Here is a 25,439-nt window from a genome sequence, read left to right on the forward strand (position 1 = left end):
TTTATGAACACATAAGGAGTGTTAAGGTTTGGGCATGGTTTGGCCCACAATAGCTCATGTGCTGGACACTTATCTTCTAGTGTGGCCAGGGGAGGAGTTGGAGCCTTTGTCTTGTTCTCTGCACATTCTGCCCTTGTTTCTAGGCCTCTCCTTATGGCTTTCTTTATGTATTTCTCTGAAGAGCTTGTATGCCTTATTTAAAACCCAGTGTAAAGGCATTGATGTGACATTTTACAGATTCCCTTAGGCAGAGCTCTGTGTTCCCTCTTCTTGTCCATATACCCTGTGAGGGTTGGATACAAGATGGATCCAAACGCTCGTATACTGAAGACTCAGACCCCAGCTGGTGGCATCATGGAGAAGTGATTGGATCACAGGAGTACTAACCTCATCAATGGGATATCCCAGTAAGGAGTTTATAGCAGAATGGGCTATTAGGAAGTAGGGTCTAGGGGAAAGATGTAGGTTACTGGAGTATGTCTGTAAGTGAATTTAGCCAGATTATTCCATGTCTGTTTCCTCCCACTGACAATGTTATAAAGCTGTGGGAATATTAAATATAAAATTGTGCTGCTTAGCAGTACTTGCAAAAAATACTCATGCAATAAAAGATAGCTATGAACAAGAAGTTTTTTTTTCTTTGTTGCTGTTTTTTTCTTTTTTTTTGCCACTCATTGGGCTTGAACTCAGGGCCTGGGCACTGTCCTTTAGCTTTCTCCAGGCTAGAGCTCTACCACGTGAGCCACAGCACCACTTCCAGCTTTTTCTGTGTATGTGGTATCAAGGAATTGAACCCAGGGCTTCATGCACTCTACCCCTAGGCCACACTCCCAGTGCTTCTTTTTGTCTTTTTTGTTCATCTACTGTCTCTAGGAGAGTGGGGGGGGGCACAGAAATGGAGGGAACGAAGGGTGAACAAATGCAGCCTTGGTACGCACTAGCCACTGGGGTGAAAATGAACTGCACAACTTGTGGGCAGGAATGGGAGGGAAAACTGGGAGAGAGCAAGGGAAGACACTATCCCAAAATAAAGGTACTCATTACGTGACTTGCATAACTGTAACCCCTCTATATATCACATTTGTAATAACAGCAAAAATGTTTCAAAAGAGATAGCTATGTTTATTGGACCAGTGTCCAGGTTCCCTTAACTCAGCCTCTATATCTAGCTCCCTGTGACTAAGAAACCATAGTCTCAGAATAGAGATTCTACTGGTGCAGAATCAATCCACTTGAGGGAAGACTACTGACCTTGATCCTATTGACACTTCTCTCTGACAAATGGTATTTGAAGATCAGATGGAAGACTCAAGTGAGTCACATGTCTAGACAAGAAAACTCAATGAAATCAGGCAGCAGTTAGTAAATTTTAACCTCTACTTACATTTCATACTGACAAGATGACTGTTTCCTAGCTGCCAGCTTTGTTTACTGATTTTGGTGATCATAAATGTATCAGTTTGCACTCCCCAAGTGCATTTGAATATCAAATGTCCTATATTTCCTAGGCAGGAACCTAAACTAATAAAGCCAGTTTGGTGAAGCAGCTGATGGAGGCATAATCCACAACTTTAATTGACATTGAAGTTTTGAAATTGAACACACAGAAGGAAAATTAACCAACAGGTTTATTTTGTCATCCCTGTACTAAAACACACCAGACTCACACTTATCTTTAAGCAATTCATATTCTTCTAATGTCCAATGCAAATGCATAGATTTGTTACAAATGCATTGTGCTTTTCTCTAAGCCTGACTTCCTCTGTACCTAGAAAGCATTGTTAGCATGCTAAAAGAAGGTTGAAAAGGCCATGTAGATTCTTGCTAAGAAGGCACTCAGGGTGACTTGCCCAAGAATCTTGAGGTTCCTGCTTGTAACTTTAATAGGCTGGCCTTTCTGTACCTCTTAAGCTGCAAAGAAAATAAATCAGGACTCCCAGGGTTTTCATGCTGGAGTGTCATTTGCATGTTTGATTCGGAATGTGATCTTGATGAAGATGCCTTCTTTCTGTGCTCCTGTTGCTCTGGCTCAGCTCAGTGTAAGAGGGCTACCAACAGCTTCTGGAAGTCCCCAGAAGTGTCTGAGTGAACCATGTCAGACAGAGACTTCTGATACTTCTCCTGGAACTTGGCTTTTATGCCTTGCAGGTCCACCTGTGAGGAAGACGACAACAACATGGGACCTGGGTCATGTCTTCACATTGGATGGTAGGCACACTTACCTAAACCATTATGCTTATTCACTCTGATACACTTTGTGTGTGGGGGGGGAGGGTCATGGGGATTGAACTCAGCTTGGGTGCTGTCCCTGAGCTCTTCAGCTCAAGGCTACCCTTGAACCAAGCCCTACTTCCCATTTTCTAGGGTTAATTGGAGATAAGAGTCTCAGGTCCTTATTGCCTGGGCTGGCTTTGAACCTTGACCCTCAGATCTCAGCCTCCTAAGTAGCTAGGATTACAGGCATGAGCCACTGTGCTCGGCTTCAGGTATACTTTTAATGGCCTTTTGAGGCAGAGCTAGTGTCATTTCATTGTATGAATGAAGAAAAGAAATACAAGCACAGCCTTGGATAGAAAAGTGTGTGTGTGTGTGTGTGTGTGTGTGTGTGCACGTGCAGGAGTGTATGTGTGTATTTCACTAATACGCTACTTACAAAAAATTAAATTTCATATGATTTGCATGTACTACAAAATATTAATTTTCTTTTGAGATTTTAATAGGTATTTAAAATGAGTCACTCTTGGATTATAGGATAATGTGCAAGCCATAGTTTACTAATACTTGGGAGAAGATTAAGAATGTTGTTCATCACACAATGATAAATACTATCAGGGTTGTGGAGAAAGAGGAACCCTACTGCACTGCTGGTGGGAATGTAAACTAGTTCAGCCACTCTGGAAGGCAGTTTGGAGGTTCCTCAAAAAACTGAAAATAGACCTGCCCTATGACCCAGCCATACCACTCCTGGGCATCTACCCTGAGCATCATAACCCAGGATATGGTAAGGACACCTGCACAGAGTTCGTCTCTGTGCTACTCACAATAGCCTAGCAGATGAATGGATACAAAAAATTGTGGCACATACATACAGTGGAATTCTACATAGCCAACAGACAAAATAAAATAAAGGTATTCACTGGGAAGTGGATGAAACTAGAGCAAATCAGGTTGAGTGAGATAAGACCAAAGGAACAAAAGGCACATGGTCTCCTTGATATGTGGATATTAGATCCAAGCAGTACAAGAGTGGTGACTCAATATTCGGGTACCCAAGGTTATGGATATGGTCTTGGAGAAATAAATATAACTACATAGATATTAAAATCTATGATGGGATATATACTCTATAGACATAATATTATATTATATAGATCAGTATGTATCTATGACATACAAACTCTCAGCTTAATTTTATGTTCTAAAATCTATGTGCCAGTGATTGCATATAGAGATTCCCTTCTTGAATGCTTGTTTGTTAAACATGACATTTGAAATATGATGTAAAACTCAGTGTTAATAAAATCTTTCAATAAAAAAAGAATGTTGTTCAGATGAAATTCAGCATTTAAAAAATTTTTGAACCTAGATCAGCAAGGGTATTATTTCCAGTCAACAAAATCATTATCCATTTGTAGGTTTTTATTTTGAGTCTAATTCATTAGGAGCTTAAAAATCTAGGTGCTAGTGGTAGAGCTGGAACTCAGGGGGAAAACAGATGCAAAGATTGCTGTGAGGGGGTGATTACTCTTGGCACCAGAAAAGATGTAATTTCAGAATGAGCAAAATGAATCTTTTAGAAAAGGAAAAGTGCTTGCATTTGCTAGGAGTTTTGTTTTCCTGCCTTTCTTTCTTTTAAATTTTTTTGTTTAGACCCTACCTTGCACTTCAGGTTCAAAAACCTGGGGCTCTTTCTTCTGCACTGTCAGAGGGTAGAGGGGAGGGAGGTAGGAGGGGAACTGCAGGCAGAGTGAGACAGAGACAGACACAGAAGGAGGGAGGGGAATGTGGAGGTAGAAGAGTGGCAAAATGAAAGGGAGACTGACTACTGAAAGCAGATGGTGTAGGTCTGGCATCTTATTCAGTGCTAGGGAAGAAGAAGGGAGGAAGGAGCGACTGTAGGTTCCTTGTTCTAGTATGTGTGGCTTTGTGGACTAGGGGATTCTGCCTAACTATTTCTAGCTAGGCCTGATATCTTGTAAGGAAACTGTTCACATGGTGAGATGACCCAAGGATGTGGTAGGCTGTGAACTGGAAAGTACATCTTGGAACTGAGCATTCCATGGTCTACGCTGGAACAAACATAGAACTATGGCAAGCCCTCTGGATGGATCTGATCTACCAGAGGTGGGAGTATCTTTTGGAACACTGAGTTCCTCAAGATCTGGTGATTGGTGACTTGGGCTTAGAAGTTGTTTGCTCAGAGAGCCAGAGAAGGCAAATATCTAGAGAGAAAGGAGGAGAGAGATTCAGAGCAGGGAGAACACAGGGAGAGAATTCCAGGAGAGTAGCAGAGAGGCTACCAGGGGAAGTGAGGGGAGCCAGGGTGGAGGAGAGAGAGAGAGAGAGAGAGAGAGAGAGAGAGAGAGAGAGAGAGAGAGAGAGAGAGAGAGAGAGAGAGAGAGAGAGAGAGAGAGAGAGAGAGAGAGAGAGAGAGAGAGAGAGAGAGAAATAGACTTTGAGAGCAAGGGAGAGAGCAGAATCTTGGAGGAGGAGGATGAGGAGGAGGAGGAGGAGAAGGAATTCCAGGAATAGAACTAAAATTGAAACAACTGTCTTGCTGCCTTGCTGCGAAGTTTTATTTTAAAGCAAAGTCAGATATGTTTGTCAAAAGGCCTGGATCAGAATCTGGGTTGGTGCCTCTCGCAGCCAATGTGACAGCATTGTGAAGGAAGGTGTCTGTGGTTTTGCAGCCTCTTCCCTCAACTTCAGTCTCTAAGTCTTTTTCTATTGCAGAGGAAATACCATTTCCCCTCTCTTTGTGTCTCCTTCTGAAGGTTGGCCCTCCATCCCCACATATTAGCTGCTTTCAGACTTTCAGATTGCCCTTTTCCCTTTCTTTATTTTAATTCTTATTTTGTGTGTGTGTGTGCTAGTCTTGGGGCTTGAACTCAGGTCCTGGACATTTTCCTTTAGGGTTTTTTCTTTTCCCCCTTAAAGTTGTAACTACAGCCCTACTTCTGGCTGTTCGGTGGTTAATTGGAGATATGAGTCTCATGGACTTGTCTTGCCCAGGCTAGCTTTGAACTAAGATCCTCAGAGCTGAGCCTCTCGAGTAGCTAGGATTATAGACATGAGCCACTAGCACATTGTTAATTTTCCCCTTTTTCCTTAGACATACATTCTCCTCTGTGAAGGGAGAAAAACTTGTCCTGAGGGGGCAAAAATAGTCAATCTTTTAGTGTACCAAATGTTGACATTCATATAGCAGACAGCTCTGTAGTATTATCTATGGTGTTAAAAATCTTTTTGTTTTGGTTTGTTTTGGTGGATGTGTGACTATTAGTGTATCTTTGCAGGCTCCTGAGAGGGGGGGATGATGATAAAAGAAGGCAGAGGCTTACTCTGTTATGCTGGGGTGCATCTTGCATGAAATCATGTAAGATGTGCTTGATTACATAAAAGCAATGCTCAGGAACGAGGAAGCATTTGCTCTTTGGCCTCTGCTGCCAGGACACCTCTTCTGGTGTCTCTGGTTTCTCTTCCTTGCAATGGAGCTACAGTACTCCCTCTCAACTCTCCGCAAGGTCTCGCTGCACAGAGCTACCAGTTTTTCAAACATAGCAACAACTAGCTTTATTGCATTTTTCTTAAAAAAAAAAAGATTGAAGCAGAGTACAAGGTCTTCTACAAATTCTGGGAAATTGTAGGAAAGGCAAAGGGTTTGTCTGTATTTTACTTTTCTGTCAAGAGGCCTTCCATAAACCTTACATGTCAGTGACATCCGTGTGGGGAGAGGAACCAGAAGTTGTTTGTTACCTCTTTGGAGTAAGTTGAGTGTGTATCTTACCTCAGCCCTGGTCACAATGATACGAATCAATGTCTCCTCATCAGTCCCCATTCCCTTCATAGAGTTGTACAGACGGTCAGCGAAATAGCCCTCCAGGTCCTGGGCACATCTCACTGGGAAGAATTTAAAAAAAAAAGGATTAGGGAAGGAAAACGTGAAGTCTTCATGCTTCAGTGAGTAACATGGGAACCCTCCACCGGCCCGCAGGGGCCCAGAGTGTCACCTGACTACCGTGGTAGCAGATGGATTTACAGGACAGAAGTTGGGAAGTAGCTGACTTCACACAGTTGTGTAATGAGATCTGGAAGATTCCTTGGGTCAGCTTCCCTAGCTACAAACGAATAGGGCTTTGTTTCTACTTGGAAACCTGGACATGGAGTAATCATTCTTCCTCCTCACCCCTGCAGGCTCATATACATCCACATGACTAAGGCTTAGGAGGAACTAAGCATTTACTCTTTTACTAGAATGTCTGTAGTTTTTTGTTCTTGTTGTTGTGGATTAATAAGTAATAAATGTGGTCTAAGTATGGAATGTATAAACTTGGTGTGGCCTACAACAGGACTCTTGTTCTTCCCTTTTTCTAGGTAATTATCTGTGTGAAGGAAGCTTCTAAGTAAGGGAGAGGAGGCATGATAGGGAGGCAGAACCTAGGCTGAGGGTCAGTTTGGTTCTTTTATAGGCCACATAGCAGTCACTAGAATTTTAGTGAAAAAGCCCAGATCTATGTTTGGTCTCAGACTGTGTATGTCTTTCTATGTCTCTCTCGAGGTATCAGGAATTGAGTAATACTCTATCACTTACATTTTAATTTGTTTCTCATATAGGGTTTTATGCTTTTGCCAATCTTAGTTTGAGATCCATTTACCTCTTCCTTTTGAGTAGCTGGAATTACCTGCCTCAACAAGCCCTTTGCTCTTTTTATCCTGGGAACAATCCCCAAACTCCCGACATTTTGGGGACAGCCGTGTGTGCTACTGTGAGGAATATTTGAGACTTTCTGTAGGCTTCAGACTATTTGACATCTACAAAGATTTCCTGTCCCAGGCAGCACCAATTGATTCCAGAATCATTGCTCAAAGTCAGCATGTTCAGTGACTATCTAAATGTCTTTCCTGTTATTCTTTCTTCCTGAAGAGAAAGCTCTCCACATATTTCTACTGTTGTTCTCCACTTTTCTACTGTTGTTGATCTATGCCTGGGGCACAACCTCTGTGCTTGCAGAAGCAGGAATCTGTCATCAGGTGGGGTAGACATAGCTAGGGGAGCTATGAAGACATGGATGTATGCTCCTGGTGAGTGGAGGCAAGGGGTAACCATTGCATGTTGCATCTCGTTCTTCTTTGCCTCCAAAGGGTTGGGGTTCTTACACTTCAGGGAGCATAAGATCACCTTTGGGGAGCTTGTAAAAAGTATAGTTTCCTGGGCTCCATTCCATTTCTGGTTCATCCAGGAGAAATCTGGAGAAGGAGCCCAGGAAACTATTGTAAATAGAATGCTTGAAGCAGGGGTTCCATATACCTCATTAAGTGAGAAGTGATGCTTGTGATAGGGTTGGTTCAGTCTCAACCTTACCTTCTAGATATTAGCTGTGTGGTAACTTAGCATTAGCCTACTTTTGAACTAACTGGTAAATTTATGAGTTAAGTGGGAACCAAGTAAGAAATGTCTAGAAAATGTAGTTGAGTTGTAAAATCTTATTTTGTTATTGGTAAGGTTTATCCTGAAAGTCTTTTCTAATCCCACTTACTTTGAGTACGGTGAGTCTACCATCTTCTGTAGTTTTCCATGCCCAACCTTAATAATTAGCTTTTTCCTTGTTTAGTATCCTCCTTGCTCCATTGCTATTAGTCTGATCTCTCTCTCTCCTCCTCCTCCCTATCTCTCTCTCTCTTACTCTCTTTCTGCCTCCCTCTTTCCCTCCCCCTGCCCCCGCCCTCAGAGACATTAAATTTAAGAGCAAGAACTTGGTCTTACTTGCCTCTGATCCTACTCCTACCACAACCTCTGGGCCAGACAGGCGGTGCACCAGTGGTAAATCATGGAATGGCAGTATTGTCAGAACTTCTAGTGCAGCAAGAATTAGGAGCCAAGGGCCGGGATTTGACCTAGTGGTAAGAGTGCTTGTCTAGCATGCACAAAGACCTGGGTTCGATTCCTTGATACCACATACATAGAAAAATAAAGCTGGAAGTGGTGCTGTGGCTCAAGTGGTAGAGTTCTAGCTTTGAGAAAGCCCAAGGACAGTGCTCAGCCCCTGGGTTCAGACCCCATGACTGGCAAAAAAAGAAAAAAAGAAAAAAAAAAAGAATTTGGAGCCTCAGAACCTTGATGAGTCTCCCTCTTTGGAGCCTGAACTGTGTGGCCTATAGTAAGCCTCAGTGTGTCCGTGTGGGTCACACATAAATACTGGGGACGAGCAGTCCTCTGTACATCATAGTAGATGCTTTGCTAACTTGAGTGCAAAATGAAGGTGGATAGAAAAAAAATTATCAACTGTTGCTCAGAACACGAAAGACCTTGGCAAGTGACACGCATATTTTAACTTTCCGGGCTGCTGATTCCGTTGGGGATGTGTCTCCCGATTCCTGTGCCATTTGGGATGGTGCCCTCAGCACAGCAGCACGGACGACAGACAATACCTTCATTCCAGAGTTTACAAAAAGAGAGGTAGCTCGCCAGCCACGGCCCCGTGCCCATCTCTCTGCTATTTCCTGCCTTTGGGCAATACCTGGAGAGAAGGCTCAGGGATTTGCTTGGCATGGCCAACATCTAGTCTCTCTCCCTTCCTTTTCTAAATAGATCTCATTCTTTGTAAATGTTGAAGAGAATTGATTGCAAAAGGAAACCCTCTGGCCATCAGGCATGTGCCAAGTCTGTTAGGGGTCCTAAATGTGAGTACTGTAGAACTGTGCCATACGAACTCTCTACTGACACTCAAGCTAGGCAATGGTGCCAGGTAATTGACAGAGGCCTTCAGTGATTTACAGGCTTGGTGGGACTAGAGTTGACACTGTGATGCGTCACCCTGACACCAGCTTCAGAATTTAGTCACTTATCACCAGGATTGTGTGTTGAGTGCTCATAGCTTGGTTCCTTCTCAGGAATCTTCCTCAAGCAAGACCACTGGCTGCTCAAAGTTGTTAGGGGACAACAGCTAGCATGCAATAACTGTTCAGTATGGGGTACAAGGACCCAGTGGTTCTGTTTTGTTTGTTGTGAGTCATAGGGCTTGAACTCTGGGCCTGGGCTACCACCCTGTCCCTTAAGCCATAGCCCCATTTCCCATTTTCTAGTAGTTAATCAGAAATAAGAGTCTCCCAGACTTTAGTGCCTGGGAGCAGCTAGGATTACAGCCTGAGCCACTATGCTCGGCAAGGACCCAGTGTTTTGCTCACCTTTGGTTATCCCTGTTTCAGAGCTCCTGGGGTAAGAGAAGTATCACACCCATGGTCTCCCTGCCTGCTGTGGTGAGAAGTATTTCTTAAAGTACTTTCTGACAATGTTCTGTGATAGGGCTTCATCTCTGAGCGTGGTCCCAGGGAGCCCAAACCACAATGGACCTTCCCCTAACTTTACCTATAGTTAAATAGGCCTTCTTCAAGTCTCCCGATGTCTCTTCTTCAATGGCTTCTTCCATGTCTTTGCCGGTGAGCTGGAGAGACGAGCAGAGTTCAGCCGTTACTCTAGGATTTGGTTTGCATCTTGGTGCTCTTCCCTTAGGAAGAGTGTTAAATTCTTTCAGAGTCAGTGCTCTGGCTGTAAAGAACTGGGTGGGGTGCTTTCCTTCCTCTCACCCCACTTGCAAGGAGTTAGTTTAATTCTCAGTTGTTCTGAATTGACCCCCCCCCCAATGGAACTGATGTCAATTAATGTTATTCCCCGGGCTTCAGTTTCCTCATCTGTCAAATCAGGGGCTAGAGGAACCATGAATACACATGAAAACAACAAAAGCATCTTGGTTTCCAATGTGTTTTTCATGGTTTCCATTCCAAACTCCCAGGAGGCTATGGTGATAGCCATGTGCCCTCTTGTCTTGCCTTCCTTCTGTTGAGAATGGGGACTGTGACACTTGGAGCTTGTGTGAAGTAAGTAGAAGGCTGTGAAGTCCCCGATAAGGACTTGATCTGCTGTTTCTGGTAGAGTGGGTCTGCGAGGGCTGACAGCCAGGAGCTGACCTCATCAGAACACCTCTTTCCTTCACTCCGAGGTGATGGTGAATGATCTGATAGTCGTCACCAGTTTACATGTCACTCTGCACAACATTACACATTAGATTTCTTTCCAAATATTTACAGAAACTAAAGTTTCAGTAAATCGTGACTTCCCGGGTTAAACTTGGGGCAGAGAAAAAAATATTCTGCCAGGACTGAGCACTGTGTTTCTTTCTTAGAAATTATCTTTTGGGGATAGGGCACAATTGAACCTATAAATAACTGAGACAAGAGGAAATAGGGTGATGAATGCAATCAAAAATTAAATGTTATCTCCTACAAAGTGAAGAGGAGGAAGGGAAGGGGTGAGAATGTTGAAAGCGGTGGCACAGATTAAGATGCATTGTATTCATATACTGTTTGTTAAATGGTAACTCCTTTCTACAACTACTTAAAGATAATTTTAAAAAGAAAAAGAAAAATGGACCCCTGGCACTTGAATGCGTGCTACTGTGTTTCCAGCCTTTTGTTAGCATGTGTGCACCAGTGCAAACTGGAGTAGAAGGGGAAGGGGCCTAGAGTCCTGTGCTGTCCTTAGCTGCCCCCACCTTTCCGTGGTTTGATGTGGGAGTTAGTATTTTTAGAAGAGACAGGTGTCACTTCCCCAGAAACAGGCCTCTTGTTCTACAGACTGAGATTGTGTTTCACCAGGATATTTTGTTCACCAGACCTGTGTTTACTAGAAAAATCCTCCCATGAAACCACTATTGTTAATACCAGGATAGAAGCTGGTTTGCAATCTTCTGTAGACTTCCAGTGGACAAAACAGTCAAAGGGTGACAAGCTGAGCTGTCTTAAAGAGATGGATTTCTTACAGTAGCCCTAGGCATCAGAGCCATGTTCAAGTCTCTCAGAGCTTTTCTGTGCACAACTCCAGGGGGCACTATTTGCACAATACAAAGAGATAACAGTGTGTGTATTTTTTTTTTTGTCTTGCCTCACTCCTTCCTGGTAGCTTCTCCATGATCTTCATGGACTGTGGACTAAAAACAATGGACTGGACCAAACTATTGAGATTCTCCAAGAACTTTTCAGTTTAGTTACTGGAACACTTAATTCTTATTGAGCTCTTTGAATGGCATCAAGTTTGTTGATCTCAGGACAAAGCCACACTAGTCTGGTGGATTCCAAACAATCTCAGAGATGAGTTAAATGGGTAGCATTGCTTCTAGCTAGAAGAATGGAGGTAACTTGTTTTTCTTTCAAAGTCAGTTCCTGTAATGATGGTAGGCCCTATGTAGCCTGACTTTCAGAGCAGTGGAAGTATTGGAGCTCTTATATGAGCTTAGAGACATGCACGGGGGAAGGGCCAAATCCTGAGGTACCTGACGGGAAGACCTCAAGACTGGGCTTCAGGTAAGGACATAGTATTTGCAAAGTGCTGCTCTGCCTTGCCAATGTGTATATAAGTTTTCATGCCTGGTAAGCTTTGAGAGTGACATAATCTTGCAAGATATAGAACTTTGGAGAGGCTATGGATTGAGTGCAATGCCAGCCAAATAAGTAAAGGGTAAAACCTTAAAGTTTGGGGGCCAAAAATGAAAATTCGACTCTGCTAGGGCATGCTTGCTTGTGTCTTTGTGCATTTTACCAGCAGAGCCTATCCATAGCTTACTGAAAAGAGTGAACTTTTTTTTTTAAATCAACAATAAAGGTCAAGATAAGAAATCATTGAGCAAGGCTAATACATAACATTGAGCAGACTAATACATAACATTTTATAGCTAATTCTCGATATTTAGATTACCTAAATTGTCCATATTAACCATTTGCTCTGATTGTTGGCACTTGTTGGTTAATGTAGGGAAATTATTAAAAGTAGCTAATATTGGGTGACTATTGCATACCAGGTATTAGGTAAGTGCTTATTTCTGTTAATTTATTTTGTTCTAACCCATTCAAGTAGTTAGTAAGAGCTCTATTGTGCAGATGGGAAACTGAGGCATAGGATCCTTGAAAACTTGCCCAGGCTAAGGGTGAACAAATTCAGCAGTGATATTCACTAGATACTATGTTGAAAATGAACTACACAACTTGTAGGGGAAGGGAGTCAGGAGGGAAAAACCTAGGAGAAAACGAGGGAAGAGGTGACAGTGTTCAAAATAAAATGTACTCACTATATATTACCCACTATACATTACCTTTACAATAACAATTAAAAAATAGGCAGCAACAGCAACAAACAAACACAAAATCAAAACTTGCCCAAGGTTATAAGGCAAGTTAGGGCTGACTTTGCAAACGTTCACACACATCAGAAACTTCTAGAAGACTTGTTAAGCCTTAGATGTTAAGAGCTGAACTCCAGGGAATGGTCCAGTGGGGTGAAGGAAAGAACTAGAAAGTCTTATTTTCAGCAGTCTCTTCCAGTGACTTAGTTGAATTATTAATTTGAATTAATTTACTGAGAGAGTATCCTTACAGATAATCACTAGTTCATACAGGTGTGTGTGTGTGTGTGTGTGTGTGTGTGTGTTTCATCCCCAATGACAGCCATGTTCAAAACTTCATCTGTGGACTCCTTCCGCCCCCTCCAGCCCCATCCCATGGGAAGAGGACATGGGTCAGGGAGAAGTCCTCCAGCTCTGAGGCCATGGGCTTCAGGCATAGACCCAGGTCAGCTGCCTTTGATCAGGTTGCTGGGCACGATTTGAAAGGAGAGGGCCTCAAGGCTTATGTACAGTAATGATAGAATTCCAGCGCTTTGTCTTTTCATCTATTGGCAACACATAGCAAAGCCTGTTTGGAATGAGGACAGGCCAGTTCCAGCCGAGGCAGGAGCTCGGACTGGGGAGTCTTGGAGTTTTCCTCCACTTTCTGCTACTGACTTGCTGTGTGGTCCTGATAAGTTACAGATGGCGCCCTACTCGGTAGGCAGACTTGCTTTGTCCAACAGCTGTGAACCCCGATGTTGTATAGCCTGCATGAGAGTTAAGGTACAGTGAAATTGAAATGAGACGCACAGGGCATAGAGGTGTTTTGACCAGGTGAAAATACCTGAGACAATGGGTAAAAACTGAAAAGAAAAAGACTTGGTAATGCATCTTATGCTTTTCGTTTTTGCTATCAAATTAGAGATTGCCTTTTGGGAAGGATATTTCACTAAGTATTTTAAACTAGCTAACTCACTTGGTTGGCTTAAAATGATCATGAGATTAAAGACAATGTATACATGTCTTTTCAGCAGTCTACCAATGCACAGTAACACACATGCTATTTAGACTGCCATGTACCATTAGCCTGACCCTAAATAGGAATCAGAAAAAAGAAGAGCAAGCATTTGCATATGTATCATTTGTCTGGTACTGTTCTACACCGTAATTATATTTAATTCTTTGGTCTGTGCCTGTACTATGACTTGAACTCAGGACCCTTTTTTTTTTTTTTGCCAGTCCTGGGCTTGAGCTCAGGGCCTGAGCACTGTCCTTGGACTTTCTCAAGGCTAGAGCTCTACCACTTGAGCCTCAGCACCACTTCCGGCTTTTTTCTATGTATGTGGTACCGAGGAATGGAACCCGGGTCTTCATGCATGCTAGGCAAGCACTTTAACCACTAGGCCAAACTCCTGGCCCTGAACTCAGGACCTTTTGATCTTGCTTAGCTTTTAAGCTCATGGCCAGCGCTGTACAACTTGAGTACCACTTCCATTTCTGGCTTTTCTGCTGGTTCATTGTAGACAAGGGTCTCTTGGATTTGATTGCCTTGGCTGGCTACAAACCATGATCCTCAGATCTCAGCCTCCTGAGAAGTTAGGATTGCAGATGTGAGCCAGCACTTAACCCTAAAATAACCCTAGAGAGTGTGCTGCTTGTAGTCCCCATTTCACAACAGAGGATGGAGACATGTCATCACTTGTCAATGGTGGAACCACATTTTGCTCACTGCTTTCCCACTTCCCCAGCAAGGCGTCCCAGCCTCAATGTCCCCTGTGGACAGTTCTTTACTCTGAGACTGTCTTGTGCACAGTACCATGTCTATAGCATCTAGCACCTCATCTTCCCACCAACGTCAGAGGTCGCCAGGTCTATATTCAACCTTTGGAAACAGCAGGACAGGTCGGGGGCACATTACTTACACTCTGATAGGCTTGGAAGGTGGCTCGTAACTGCTTGTAGTTCCTCTTGGCAAGCACTTCATTGAAGGCAAGCTCGTCGGTGCCCCAGCGATCTTCCCCTGCCTGGAAGAACAGATACAAACAATGGGAAATGATGTCCTTTGATACTTTGGGGAAGAAATGGAATATCAAGTTAACCAGTCCTTCCTTACAGGAAATTATAAAATATAGACTGAATAGAAAGAAGTCAAGTGGATTGCCCAAGAGCGGTAAACATCTAACCCACAAGTCCCATATTGATTTACATTCTACATACCCACATATTTATTTACGACTACTGTCTTGTGCTCCCATATGGATCTGAGGTGGTTCTATCTCACAAAAGAAGAATAGAAACAAATGTTTTCTAGATGGTCCACAGCAAACGTAAGCATCTAGTGATTTCTTAAAGGTCACACTTCTTTCCTATTAACTTCCATTTGTATGAAATAAAGAAACATTTGTTGAAAACAATGCCAATAAATGGGACAGAAGAGGCACTGTGGAGACTGGCACACGTGCACACTTACATCATACAAATCTTTGGCATCCTGCCCCGCCAGATCTTTATCCACTTCATCTCCTTCAGCCCGTGTAGCCTAGAAGAAGAGTCAAGACATTGTTATTCGCTTGAGGTTGTGCTCACCACAGAAAACAAAGTCCTGGAACCCAGAATGATTCCAGATATGGCCCGAAGCTGTTGTGCCTGGCTGAGCTTCAAGACCTGCTCTTTGCTGCCATCTTTTGGGCATAACAAATAGTGTAGCTTTGGTGAATCATCCCCTCTCTTCCCCTCCCTTGTTCTCTTTTCTCCCCATCTGTCCTCTCCTCTCCTCTCTCTTCTTTCACTCTCCCTGTTTCTCCCTCCTCTGCCTTTCTCTCCCTCTTCATCTGTCTCCTCGCTTTTTCCATTTTCTTCTCGTCTTCCTCCTCTTCTCTCTCCCTCTCTTCCTCCCTTCTACCCTTCCTTCTTTCTCTTCCCCTCTCCTTCCTCTGTTTCTCCTTTTTAGCATTTTCCACAAACCCGTTACTGACCTCAGACAGGGACAACAGCCTGTAACATCTCCTAGGATGAGTCTATTGAGAAAGAAGTGTCTTTCCTTTCAAAATACCTAATTTCAACCACTAACCTAGTGCCAAAGAGCTCAAGATGTTGGTCATGGGTAGTTATGGAAGTCTACTGTATAACCTGGATGGTAGGAAGAATTCTAAGATCCCTTGGCTACTTCACCCTCTAATAATGCCCTGCATTGAATGTGAGTGAAAGCAGTGATGATGAGAGGTCACTCCTGCATTCTGTGAGGCAAGATGGTATCTGGGGGATTTCTGTAGGGTACCTAATCAGTTAAATAAAATCCACAGGGCAATACTGTTGGTGGACCTGATCCAATCAGGTTCGAGTTCTTGAAGAGCAGTGGTAGAAGAAGGGCATGAGGCCATGGGGTAGCAAGTTGGACTCCTGCTGTAGGTGTACAGCTAGGGATAGACCAGCCCCTATTGGTTTCAGACACTCTGCTTCTTGCTCCGTATCTCAGTGCTCACTGTTTGAGAGCCTGAGTAGATTACCCATCTAATACTAGATTGTGCTCTTTGGCTAAATGAGGCCATTTTGCATGATGAGCAAGTGTACTCACCAAAGAGATCCTTGATCGCATAGACTGGGCAGATGGTTAGGAGAAGAGAAATCTTAGTCAGATACTTTCCCTGTTGCTGGGTGGATGGATTCAGGATCACCGAGTCCTGAGCACCATTTTGCTTTTGTGGTAGTACTGTGAATGGAATTCAGGGTCCTGGGCTTGCAAAGCAAGCACTCAACCACTGGAACCACATCACTAAGCAATCAAAGATGGAAATGTTTGTATATTTTGCCTTTTTGGCCATGGTGCCACGCTGTCTCTAAGGTCATTTCAGGGGTGAGGGCCATATTCTCACCTGCAGCAGAGACACTAGGATCTTCCTCAGGTTTCCACCCGTGTCATCTTTGACATCAGATTCAAGACTCTTGCCAAAGACTTTGGAGGAAGGAAAGGGAGAGGGAAAGTGAATAATTCAGTTTCCAGAGGCAATTGCAATAGAACTCACTTTATCCAAAGCCAGAGTAGTAGGTCACTTACGCCTTTCGTAGGCTTCCTTGATGGCAAGGATTTCCTAGGAAGGCAAAGAAAAGCAATCAGTACCCATGCAGGACCACTGGATAAGAGATATGGAGACACAGGGAGAAGGGATAGAAGTATGTCTCCAGACACAGGACGCTGGTCTTCTTCCCTCGAGGGCAGAGGAAGAGCCTGGGGGCAAATCCTTGCACGTGAAGGAAGCTTCACTGTGCAAGCATTTCACACATGAAATAACACATGCCATTATTACCCGTAGAAGTGAAATCAACCTATAGAATCCATCACTGGATGGGTGGGTAAACAAAATGGAATGTATTTTATACAGCGGAATACTATTCAGCCACAACAAAGAATGAAATCCTGTCTTTTGTGATAATATGGTTGAGCCTGGGGGATGTCATGTTAAGTCAAATGAGCCAGGCACAGAAAAAAAAAAAACAAATCCCTCATGATCTCACTCATGTGGACTCTAAAGAAGTTCATGGAGTCAAAATTGCACAGTGGTGGTTAGAGAACCTGGGGAGAATGGAAGTGAAAGAGATGGGAAGTGACAGAAAGGATGTCAGTTACATTAAGATAGGAGCGAGAAGTTCTAGTAAGCTATCTTATGATAGAGTGACCAAAGATAATAATAACAACAATAATAAATTGTGTCTATTTTGAAGTAGTTGGTAAGAAGGATTTTGAATTTTTTTTACCCTAAATATATAGTAAGTATTTGAGGTGATGTTCAGTATGGATCCATATACAAAGTACATTGTAATCTGTTCATAAGTAGTTTTTACATGCCAGTTAAAAAGAAAAGAAGTGAAAAATCTTACAGCTAAACTAACACCTTTTACCATCTCCTCTTCCTGTCACAGTTCTCTCCCCTAAGCCCATGAGTGTATCTTTTTTTTTTTTTTTTTTTTTTTTGCCAGTCCTGGGCTTGAGCTCAGGGCCTGAGCACTGTCCTTGGACTTTCTCAAGGCTAGAGCTCTACCACTTGAGCCTCAGCACCACTTCCGGTTTTTATCTATGTATGTGGTACTGAGGAATCGAACCTGGGTCTTCATGCATGCTAGGCAAGCACTTTAACCACTAGGCCAAAGTCCCGGCCCCATCCATGAGTGTATCTTGTAAGCACTTTGCTTTGCTTTGTGTACTTGTATATTACTACCAGAAACATGAAGAATTGCTTTGTGCATGTGTCAGGTGTCACCTATGTGTTCATTCCCTGCTGTGCTGGAGATGCAGCTTGTGTGGACATAGTCACCTAATGTTTGTTTTTCGGAGATACTAGGGTTTGAACTCAGAGCCTCATGCTTACTAGGCAAGTGCCCTATCACTTGAATCATACTTCTAGCCCTTTGGCTTTAATTATTTTTCAGATAGGAGCTCATGCTTTTTCCTAGGTTGCCCATATTTTCCTCCTAGCCAAAAAGACAGGCTCCTGCCACCATGCGCAGCTATGGATTGAGATCAAGTCTTGCTAACTTTTTGGCTAGCTGGCCTTGAACCTTGATCCTCTTGATCTCTGCCTGAGATTATAGGCACAGATTGCTATGTCTGGTCTGCCTGGTGTTTTGGAAGGGGGGACAACCAAGACGGGGGCGGGGTGCAGGGGAGGGTAATGGGGACTAAGACATGTGAAAGGGTATCAATATATGTGAATTAATGCACCTTCTATTTGGCAAATATCATGTAACCGTTTTATTAATTACAATAAAAAAGAGAACCACCAAAAAAAATTTAAAAAATAAATAAAAACATCCTATCCTAAGCTGCAGTTTATTTAGCCAGCTGCCTACAGAGGGTGGCTTGGATAATTTCTAGTTTTTCTCTTCTTCAAACATGGCTTCATTCAGGAAACAATTTGATGTGGGAAGGAGAGAAAGTTTCTTTCCAGGACAGGGAATTGTTTTGCATATTAACTTATGCCAGGTAGCTCACTTCAAAGTAGCCTTAGTTTACCCTTGAGCCTACAGTATGAAAGAGCAGGTCTTTCTCTCATGGCACCACCCACACATAGTTCAGAATGCAAATCAGAGGGCAGTGCTTTTTCTCTCTTCTGTGTGCCAGCACACCTATCTGATTGGACAAAAAGCCTTGGCTGTTCACTCCTGAAGGAAATAAATATAATAATGAAATCAATCTTTTCACAAAGGCAAGCATTGGTTGTGATAATATTGGACTTCTTGCTTCTGGGAAGAGGAGGAATAGGACGAGGAAAAGTGATGTGGCGTCACCTGGGTCTTGCTTTAGTGACGTCACCGGAGTCTGTGCTAACCTTCCTCTGAGGCATTATTCTGACACGTGTGCATATTTGTGTATTGGGGGTGGGGGGAGGGTGTTACCATTTCATGGGAAAGAGATCAGGAATGCTAATAGCTAGGTTTGAAGTGGGAGCAAGACTTTGGCAAAATAGTGGAGCCCCAGCTAGGGCCAAATAGCGTGAGCAGATAGCACTCAAGGCTTTGTAAAGCCATTTAACCTTCAAGAGCTGCTTCACCTTGTCTTTGTTGTCTGCACTCACCATTGCTGCTGTTTCTTACTGGGAGGCCTCAGCATGTTTATTCTGGAAGTTTCTTTCCTAGACCTCCTGGCTCTGCTGTGATGGGTGGTTGTGGAAGAGGGAAGAGTTCCTACTGACCATTTGTGGACCCTGTTTACTCTTGTTGAATTCCTTGATGACACGTGAGCTTTTGAGCTTTTGCTGGCCCTTAACAAAAGCTCTTTTCAGGTTGGCATGTGGCCAAGGAACAAGGGGTTGGGGTGTCCTGATAGAAAGACATACAACCATTCAGAGGGTGCTGGAAGCCATTAGAATGTTTGCTGGGGATCCTAGAACCAGCCGCCTCTCTGCGTCATTATAGACTTTTTGTACTGTATGTCAAGTAACCACCATGAATGAGACACTAAAACCAACCCCACATGCTTTGACGAGAATCTGGTGAGAGGTCAAGTAGAATTACCCCTCCTACACACAAAACTATATCAGGTAAGGGGAAAAAAGCCATCTAGATTGACATAGCTCTTCTAGAAGGATCTAATCTTATCAAGCCAGTGGCATTACAAAGATTAACCTCTGGTAGACATGTCTCTCTTGCACAGGCCAGGGAGACATAAGGCCACCCAACTTCTGCTCATTCATGGACAGAATGCAGCAGGTAGCTTCTTTGTCGGGGGCAGCCATCTCTTCTGGGTGAGTGGACGGGAACTCAAGGACCTGGTGCGAGGGCTCGTGAGACACTGACCTTATTGCTTCTTGTGCACAGGATCTCAATGAGCACAGCCTCGTCGGTGCCCATTCCCTTCATAGCCTTCTGTAGCTGCCGGGCCGCATACTCGTTGGGACGGTCCAGAAGAGCCAGGGCTGTCTTCTCAAAGTTTCCTTTCAGATCACTCTTGAGCACATCCTCCAGGTCCTGTAGGAAACACAAGAGACTGAGCAGGTGTGACCTGGGAAGAGATGGACAGGTGTCCGCCAACACTCACTCCATGGGCTCAAGGTGGAAAGGACACCTGGACATACATGGAGTGATGCAACACAAGAGCACCTGTTCTAACAGGCAGTGAGTGCCATGACCACCCATGTATCTTCCCCAAGGTTGGCCAGGAAGCAGTGAAACTTTCCCGGTCAGGGATGGAGATGCCAAGGTGAATCACAATAATGTTTATAGGACATTTTGGAGGTCACAGGACTTTTCTCAGCTGATTTTCAAGAAAGTCCTACAAAGTGAGCAGGAGATTTATTGGCATTGTGTCTGTTTACTGAACCTCAGAAACACTTGATTTGCTATTCAAACATTCAGCTACAGAAAACTGAAAGAGCCATTTTTTTTTAGAGGAATCTGGTCATTTGCTGTCTGAATTGGTCAAATGGATAGTCACTTTGGTTATCTTGATATATCCTGAAAGGACTGTGTGTGAGAAAGGACTCATGAAATCTCCCTGCACCTTGTTTTCAGTAGGGTTTTTTTGTCTTCATCTTTTCTGAAAGTATCTTCTCATCACAAGTGAACTGTCTTCTCCTTCCTTTCTCCCTCTGATGAGCTGCTGTGATAGACATCTGGATTATAGCGTTATCTGGAGTTTTCAATGCCCAACTTCAATGAAGGACCTTCATGCTAACTGAAAGCCAGGGTGGGTCAGAGAGGAGACCTGAAGCCCAGCCAGTGTCTCAGGGACTCAAATGAAAGCAAGGGCAGAGGCTAGCTATTCAACTGGACACAGAGACTAGGACTTGGTCATAGGGGCATTGAGACCTTGAGAAAATTAATTTTACCAATAGTCCATTTTCTTCTCTAGAGAAAAGGAAGAACAACAGGATTACCTCTTATGCTTATTAGGAGAGCTAAATGATAGTATCCAAATAAACAATGAACACACTGTCTGGCACATTTAAAATGCTAAATAAATGCTTTCTAGTATATAAGATATATAATATATGAAGCGTAATATCATCTATTACGAGGTATATGTTATATGTAATATTTATATACTATATATTATATAAATTATATGACCTGTATATATTTATATATTATATAATAGTAAACACATATATATTATGTGATACATTATTATATTTATATAATATAGATTGTAGAACATTATATGTATATTATATTATTTATATAAGTATTGTTACATATTACATATTATTATGTATATGCGTAGTATTCCACACTGCAGGACATTTTCTGAGAGGACATAAATCGATGGTTTTTCAGATGAATCTCTGCGTGCAAGATCCTTGAATCTGCCATCTTTTTAAAATATAATTTTTTTTTCATGTGCTGGTCCTGGGGTTTTTGAACTCGGATCTGTCTGTGAACTCTATTTACTCAAGGTTAGCACTCTACCACTTGAGCTATAGCTTCACTTCTGGCTTTTTGGTAGTTAACTGGAAATAGGAATCTAATGGACTTTCCTGCCTAGGCTGGCTTTGAACTGTGATCCTCAGATCAGCCTCCTGAGCAGCTAGGATGACAGATGTGAGCCACCAGTGCCTGGTTACTGTTATTATGAAGATGCTGTACAGAGGGGTTAGTACTTATACGTCAGGTAATGAAGACACTTCCGCTTTTTGTCTTTTTTGTTTTTGGCCAATGTCACACCTTTCTTTTTACTACCCTAGTTTTTCCCTCCCATCCCTGCCCACAAGTTACGTATGGGACCTGACATCTTAAGATATGTAATAACTTGTCTCAGTGGTTCAAGCCTATAATACTAGTTACTTGGGAGATGGAGATGGAGTGATTTCAGGTTTGAGGGAAAAAAGAAGTTTTTAAGACAACATCTCAACGGATGCATGGATGGGTTGCAGCAGCCTGTTAGCTCAGCCAAAGGGCAATCAATATGGATTGGCATGATGATACATCATTATGATTCCCAGTGATATGGGGAATCACCAGTAGGAAGACAACAGCCCAGGTTGGCCTGGGAATAAATGAAGACTGGACTTTAAACTAATGCAAGGGGCTGGAGGCATGATTCAGGTGGTAGAGCGCCTGCCTAGTAAAGACCGTACCCCCAAAAAGAGGGATGTAAGAATTTTCTTCTGTGCCATGGATGTCACAGCATTTCACAATGCATCCTCTGAAGGTAAAGTACAGGAAGATAGGGTTTTGCTCAAGGCTATGTGGTATAAATCCACCTAAAAATTGGAAGTCTATTTTGGTCAAGTCAGAAGGGCATTAGATAGAGACCTGTAGAGAAGAAAAATACCAGCTGCCTGCCCTTATAAGCCACAAGCATGAGAACAAATCCTTGTATGTTTATGTTCTGCTGGGCTAAAGGCATGGGTTCAGGATACCTTGGCTTTTCCCACTAACTAGCTGTGTGACCTTGAATGGCTATTCTTGCTGGAGTTCAGTTGTCATGGAGACTTGGGTTTGATCATCTGTGACATTCTCCAGCTTTAGGAGCAATAGTTTGGTGATCTTAACTCTTTGAAGCCCATCTGAAAGCTAGAAAGGCAGCAAGCACTTGACACATGGAGATATCACAATGTATTATATCAGTGTGTTACCTCTCTTTACAGCAGACATACTCAGCCCTGACCTACTTTTATTTCAGACTAAAATTTAAGATGCCTTGCTGTCTGACTTTCCATATTAGTGGAAATAAATATATAAATTGGGAAAGGGGTGGCTCAAGTTAGATGTGTGGACAGGATGAAAACTCTATTCTGTTCAAGTTCAAATGCAGTTGATCTGGAGACTCATTTGTTTTCATAAAAAATGACATTGGCAAGTTTGGTTGTTAGGAGAGAAGAAAAACTCCAAAATTACAGGTGTCTAGGCATTTTGTATATAATAAGTAAATAGCTCCTCAGTGGCACTGGATTCTCCTAGAATGGACACTGCCTTTGAAGACAGAAAATTTAGCTGAGTTCTGACTTTTTAAGAACATGTATGATTTTCTTTCAGTCATATATATGTATAAAATTCACTTCCTTATCTATGCAATGGACACAATCTTAGCTGTTGTCATTTTCCTCTATAGATGTGTTCTGGAATTATTCTGTTTGACCCCAGTAACCAAATAGGGGTGTAAGTGATCATCTTCATTCTGTATGTGAAAATACTGAAGCTGAAAGAATTCTTTTTGTGCCAGTCCTGGGTTTGAACTCAGGGTCTGAGCACTGTCCTTGGACTTTCTCAAGCTAGAACTCCACCACTTGAGCCTCAGCACCACTTCCAGCTTTTTTCTATGTATGTGGTACTGAGGAATCGAACCCGGGTATTCCTGCATGCTAGGCAAGCACTCCACCACTAGGCCAAACTTCCGCCGCTGATGAAAGTATTTTTTAAGCTACTTGGGTGCTAGTAGATCATCTTTTCAATCTGTTTAGGAGGCTGAGACCTGAGGATCATGATTCAAAACCAGTCCTGAAGCAAAGTTGATAAGACTCTTATCTACAATTAACCACCAAAATCCTGGCAGTGGGCTTGTGGCTTAAGTTTGTACAGCACCAGCCTTGAGTGAGAAAGCTAAGAGACAGAGCTTAGGTCCTGAGTTCAAGCTCCAGTACCACCATATAGGTGTGTCTATGCACACGTGTGCATATGTGCACACATGCACATGTTGTTAGCTGACCAATGGCAAATAAGTTGGCAACCCCCACTTCTGTTTGTATTTTCATGATCTCTGGCTCTCCAAATAGTGATCAAAACCATAAAGGTTTTTATAAATATGAATAAAATCCAAATCATAATGAGTAATGTCACTTTCCATAAAGATAATTCTACTGGCAATAAGAAAAGGTTAAAATAGTATTCATTATAATTAATGAAGAATCAAGACAGCATAGTTGAAGGCTTCTATACATAATAACATTATCAAGAGCAAAAAGAATGAAAGAAAAGGAAGGAAATGCAAAAGAAGGGGCCGGGAGTTTGGCCTAGTGGTTAAAGTGCTTGCCTAACATGCATGAAGATCCTGGTTCGATTCCTCGGTACCACATACATAGAAAAAAGCCAGAAGTGGTAGAGCTCTAGCCTTGAGAAAGTCCAAGGACAGTGCTCAGGCCCTGAGCTCAAGCCCAGGACTGGCAAAAAAAAAAAGAAAAGAGAAAATGCAAAGAAATGTAAAGGAAAATGGGTAGTGCTTAAGGAAATGAAAGGGTTTTTGGGGCTGGGAGTTTGGCCTAGTGGTTAAAGTACTTGCCTACCATGCACAAAGACCCGGGTTTGATTCCTCGGTACCACATACATAGAAAAAAGCCAGAAGTGGTGCTGAGGCTCAAGTGGTCGAGCTCTAGCCTTGAGAAAGTCCAAGGACAGTGCTCAGGCTCTGAGCGCAAGCCCAGGACTGGCAAAAAAAAAAAAAAAAAAAAAAAAAAAGATGGGAAATGAAAGGGTTTTTTTGGTTACGTTTCCTATACTAAGAATTTAGGAAGAATATATGATTTATGATGATGGTTGAATAAACTAAAAGTTCCTTTATAAAGCCCTGAGTTTTATTTATTTATTTATTAATGTACTTTTTGTGGGTCATGGGCTTAAACTTGGCCTGGACACTGTCCCTGAGCTCTTCACCTCAAGGCTACCATCCTACTCCTGGGCCTGAGTGCAGTCCTTGAGCTCTTCAGCTCAAACCCCACTTCCCATTTTCTAGAGGTTAATGGGATATAAGAGTCTCAGGTCCTTTGGTGTCTGGGCTAGCTTTGAACCTTGATCCTCAAATCTCAGCCTCCTGAGTAGCTAGGATTATAGGCATGAGCCACAATGCCCGGCATAAAACCCTGAGTTTTATATCACTGGGCTATCTATATGTTACTATGTAGATTATTCCAAATTGAGTGGAAAAAATGTCCAAGGACCATTTTTAAAATAGAAACATGCTGCCTAAAGAAGGACTTAGGAAGTGGCGTTGTGGCTCAAAGTGGTAGAACACTATTCTTGAGCTTAGGGCAGCACTGAGGCCTACCTAGAGTTCAAACCCCACAACCACCACCACCACCACCAACAACAACAAAAAGAATGACTTAAAGAGTTTAGATTTTATAGGCTATTACATTAGCAAAGCAGTTTCAGTTTTTCTGCACTTAATTAAAAGTTGTAAATGAGGGTTTCAGTTTTTCTCCTGGGCTAGCTCAGTCAAAGCCATGTCTTAAAGACCCTGTAATCACCTTGCCATACTTGGCCTTATACTTCTGCTTTATTTGCTGCCTCTCCTCTGATGTCCTGTTCGACAAGACTTCAATGATGGCTGCTTCATCAGTTCCTAAAGTGAAGGAAAGAAACAAAATCACAGTGAACAAGAGACAAGATGCTGAGGCACAAGTTTGAGGAAGCCATATCTCTAGCTTAAAGGAAGTCAGAAGCCTTAGTGGGACCAAATGAACCCTCTAGCTAGGTTTTATGGGGACTGGGAGTGTTGCCTAGTGGTAGAGTGCTTGCTTAGCATGCATAAAGCCCTGAGTTCAATTCTGTGGTACCACATACACGGAAAAGGCTGGAAGTAGTGCTGTGGCTCAAGTGGTACAGTGAGAGCCTTGAGAAAGCTCAAGGACAGTGCCC

The 25,439-nt window shown here is 42.8% G+C and overlaps 1 protein-coding gene across 1 annotated transcript in view; it reads right to left on the minus strand.

The window, feature by feature from the left end:
- Nucleotides 1-1,610: 1,610 nt before the first annotated feature.
- The window catches only part of Anxa13 (annexin A13), a 45,757-nt gene continuing 21,928 nt past the window's right edge, over nucleotides 1,611-25,439 (minus strand). The window contains exons 3-11 of the mRNA XM_090339353.1: nucleotides 25,049-25,143; nucleotides 19,665-19,835; nucleotides 16,429-16,462; nucleotides 16,247-16,326; nucleotides 14,845-14,913; nucleotides 14,297-14,398; nucleotides 9,587-9,662; nucleotides 6,008-6,120; nucleotides 1,611-2,154 (exon numbers count right to left, since the gene is read on the minus strand). Coding sequence (XP_090195479.1) covers nucleotides 2,035-2,154; nucleotides 6,008-6,120; nucleotides 9,587-9,662; nucleotides 14,297-14,398; nucleotides 14,845-14,913; nucleotides 16,247-16,326; nucleotides 16,429-16,462; nucleotides 19,665-19,835; nucleotides 25,049-25,143 — 860 coding nt within the window. The 3' untranslated portion in view covers nucleotides 1,611-2,034. The remainder of the gene's footprint in view (nucleotides 2,155-6,007; nucleotides 6,121-9,586; nucleotides 9,663-14,296; nucleotides 14,399-14,844; nucleotides 14,914-16,246; nucleotides 16,327-16,428; nucleotides 16,463-19,664; nucleotides 19,836-25,048; nucleotides 25,144-25,439) is intronic.

Source organism: Megascapheus bottae, chromosome 9 (genome assembly GCF_031878675.1).
Source record: "Megascapheus bottae isolate mThoBot1 chromosome 9, mThoBot2.hap1, whole genome shotgun sequence".
In the NCBI taxonomy this organism is placed as follows: Eukaryota; Metazoa; Chordata; class Mammalia; order Rodentia; family Geomyidae; genus Megascapheus; species Megascapheus bottae.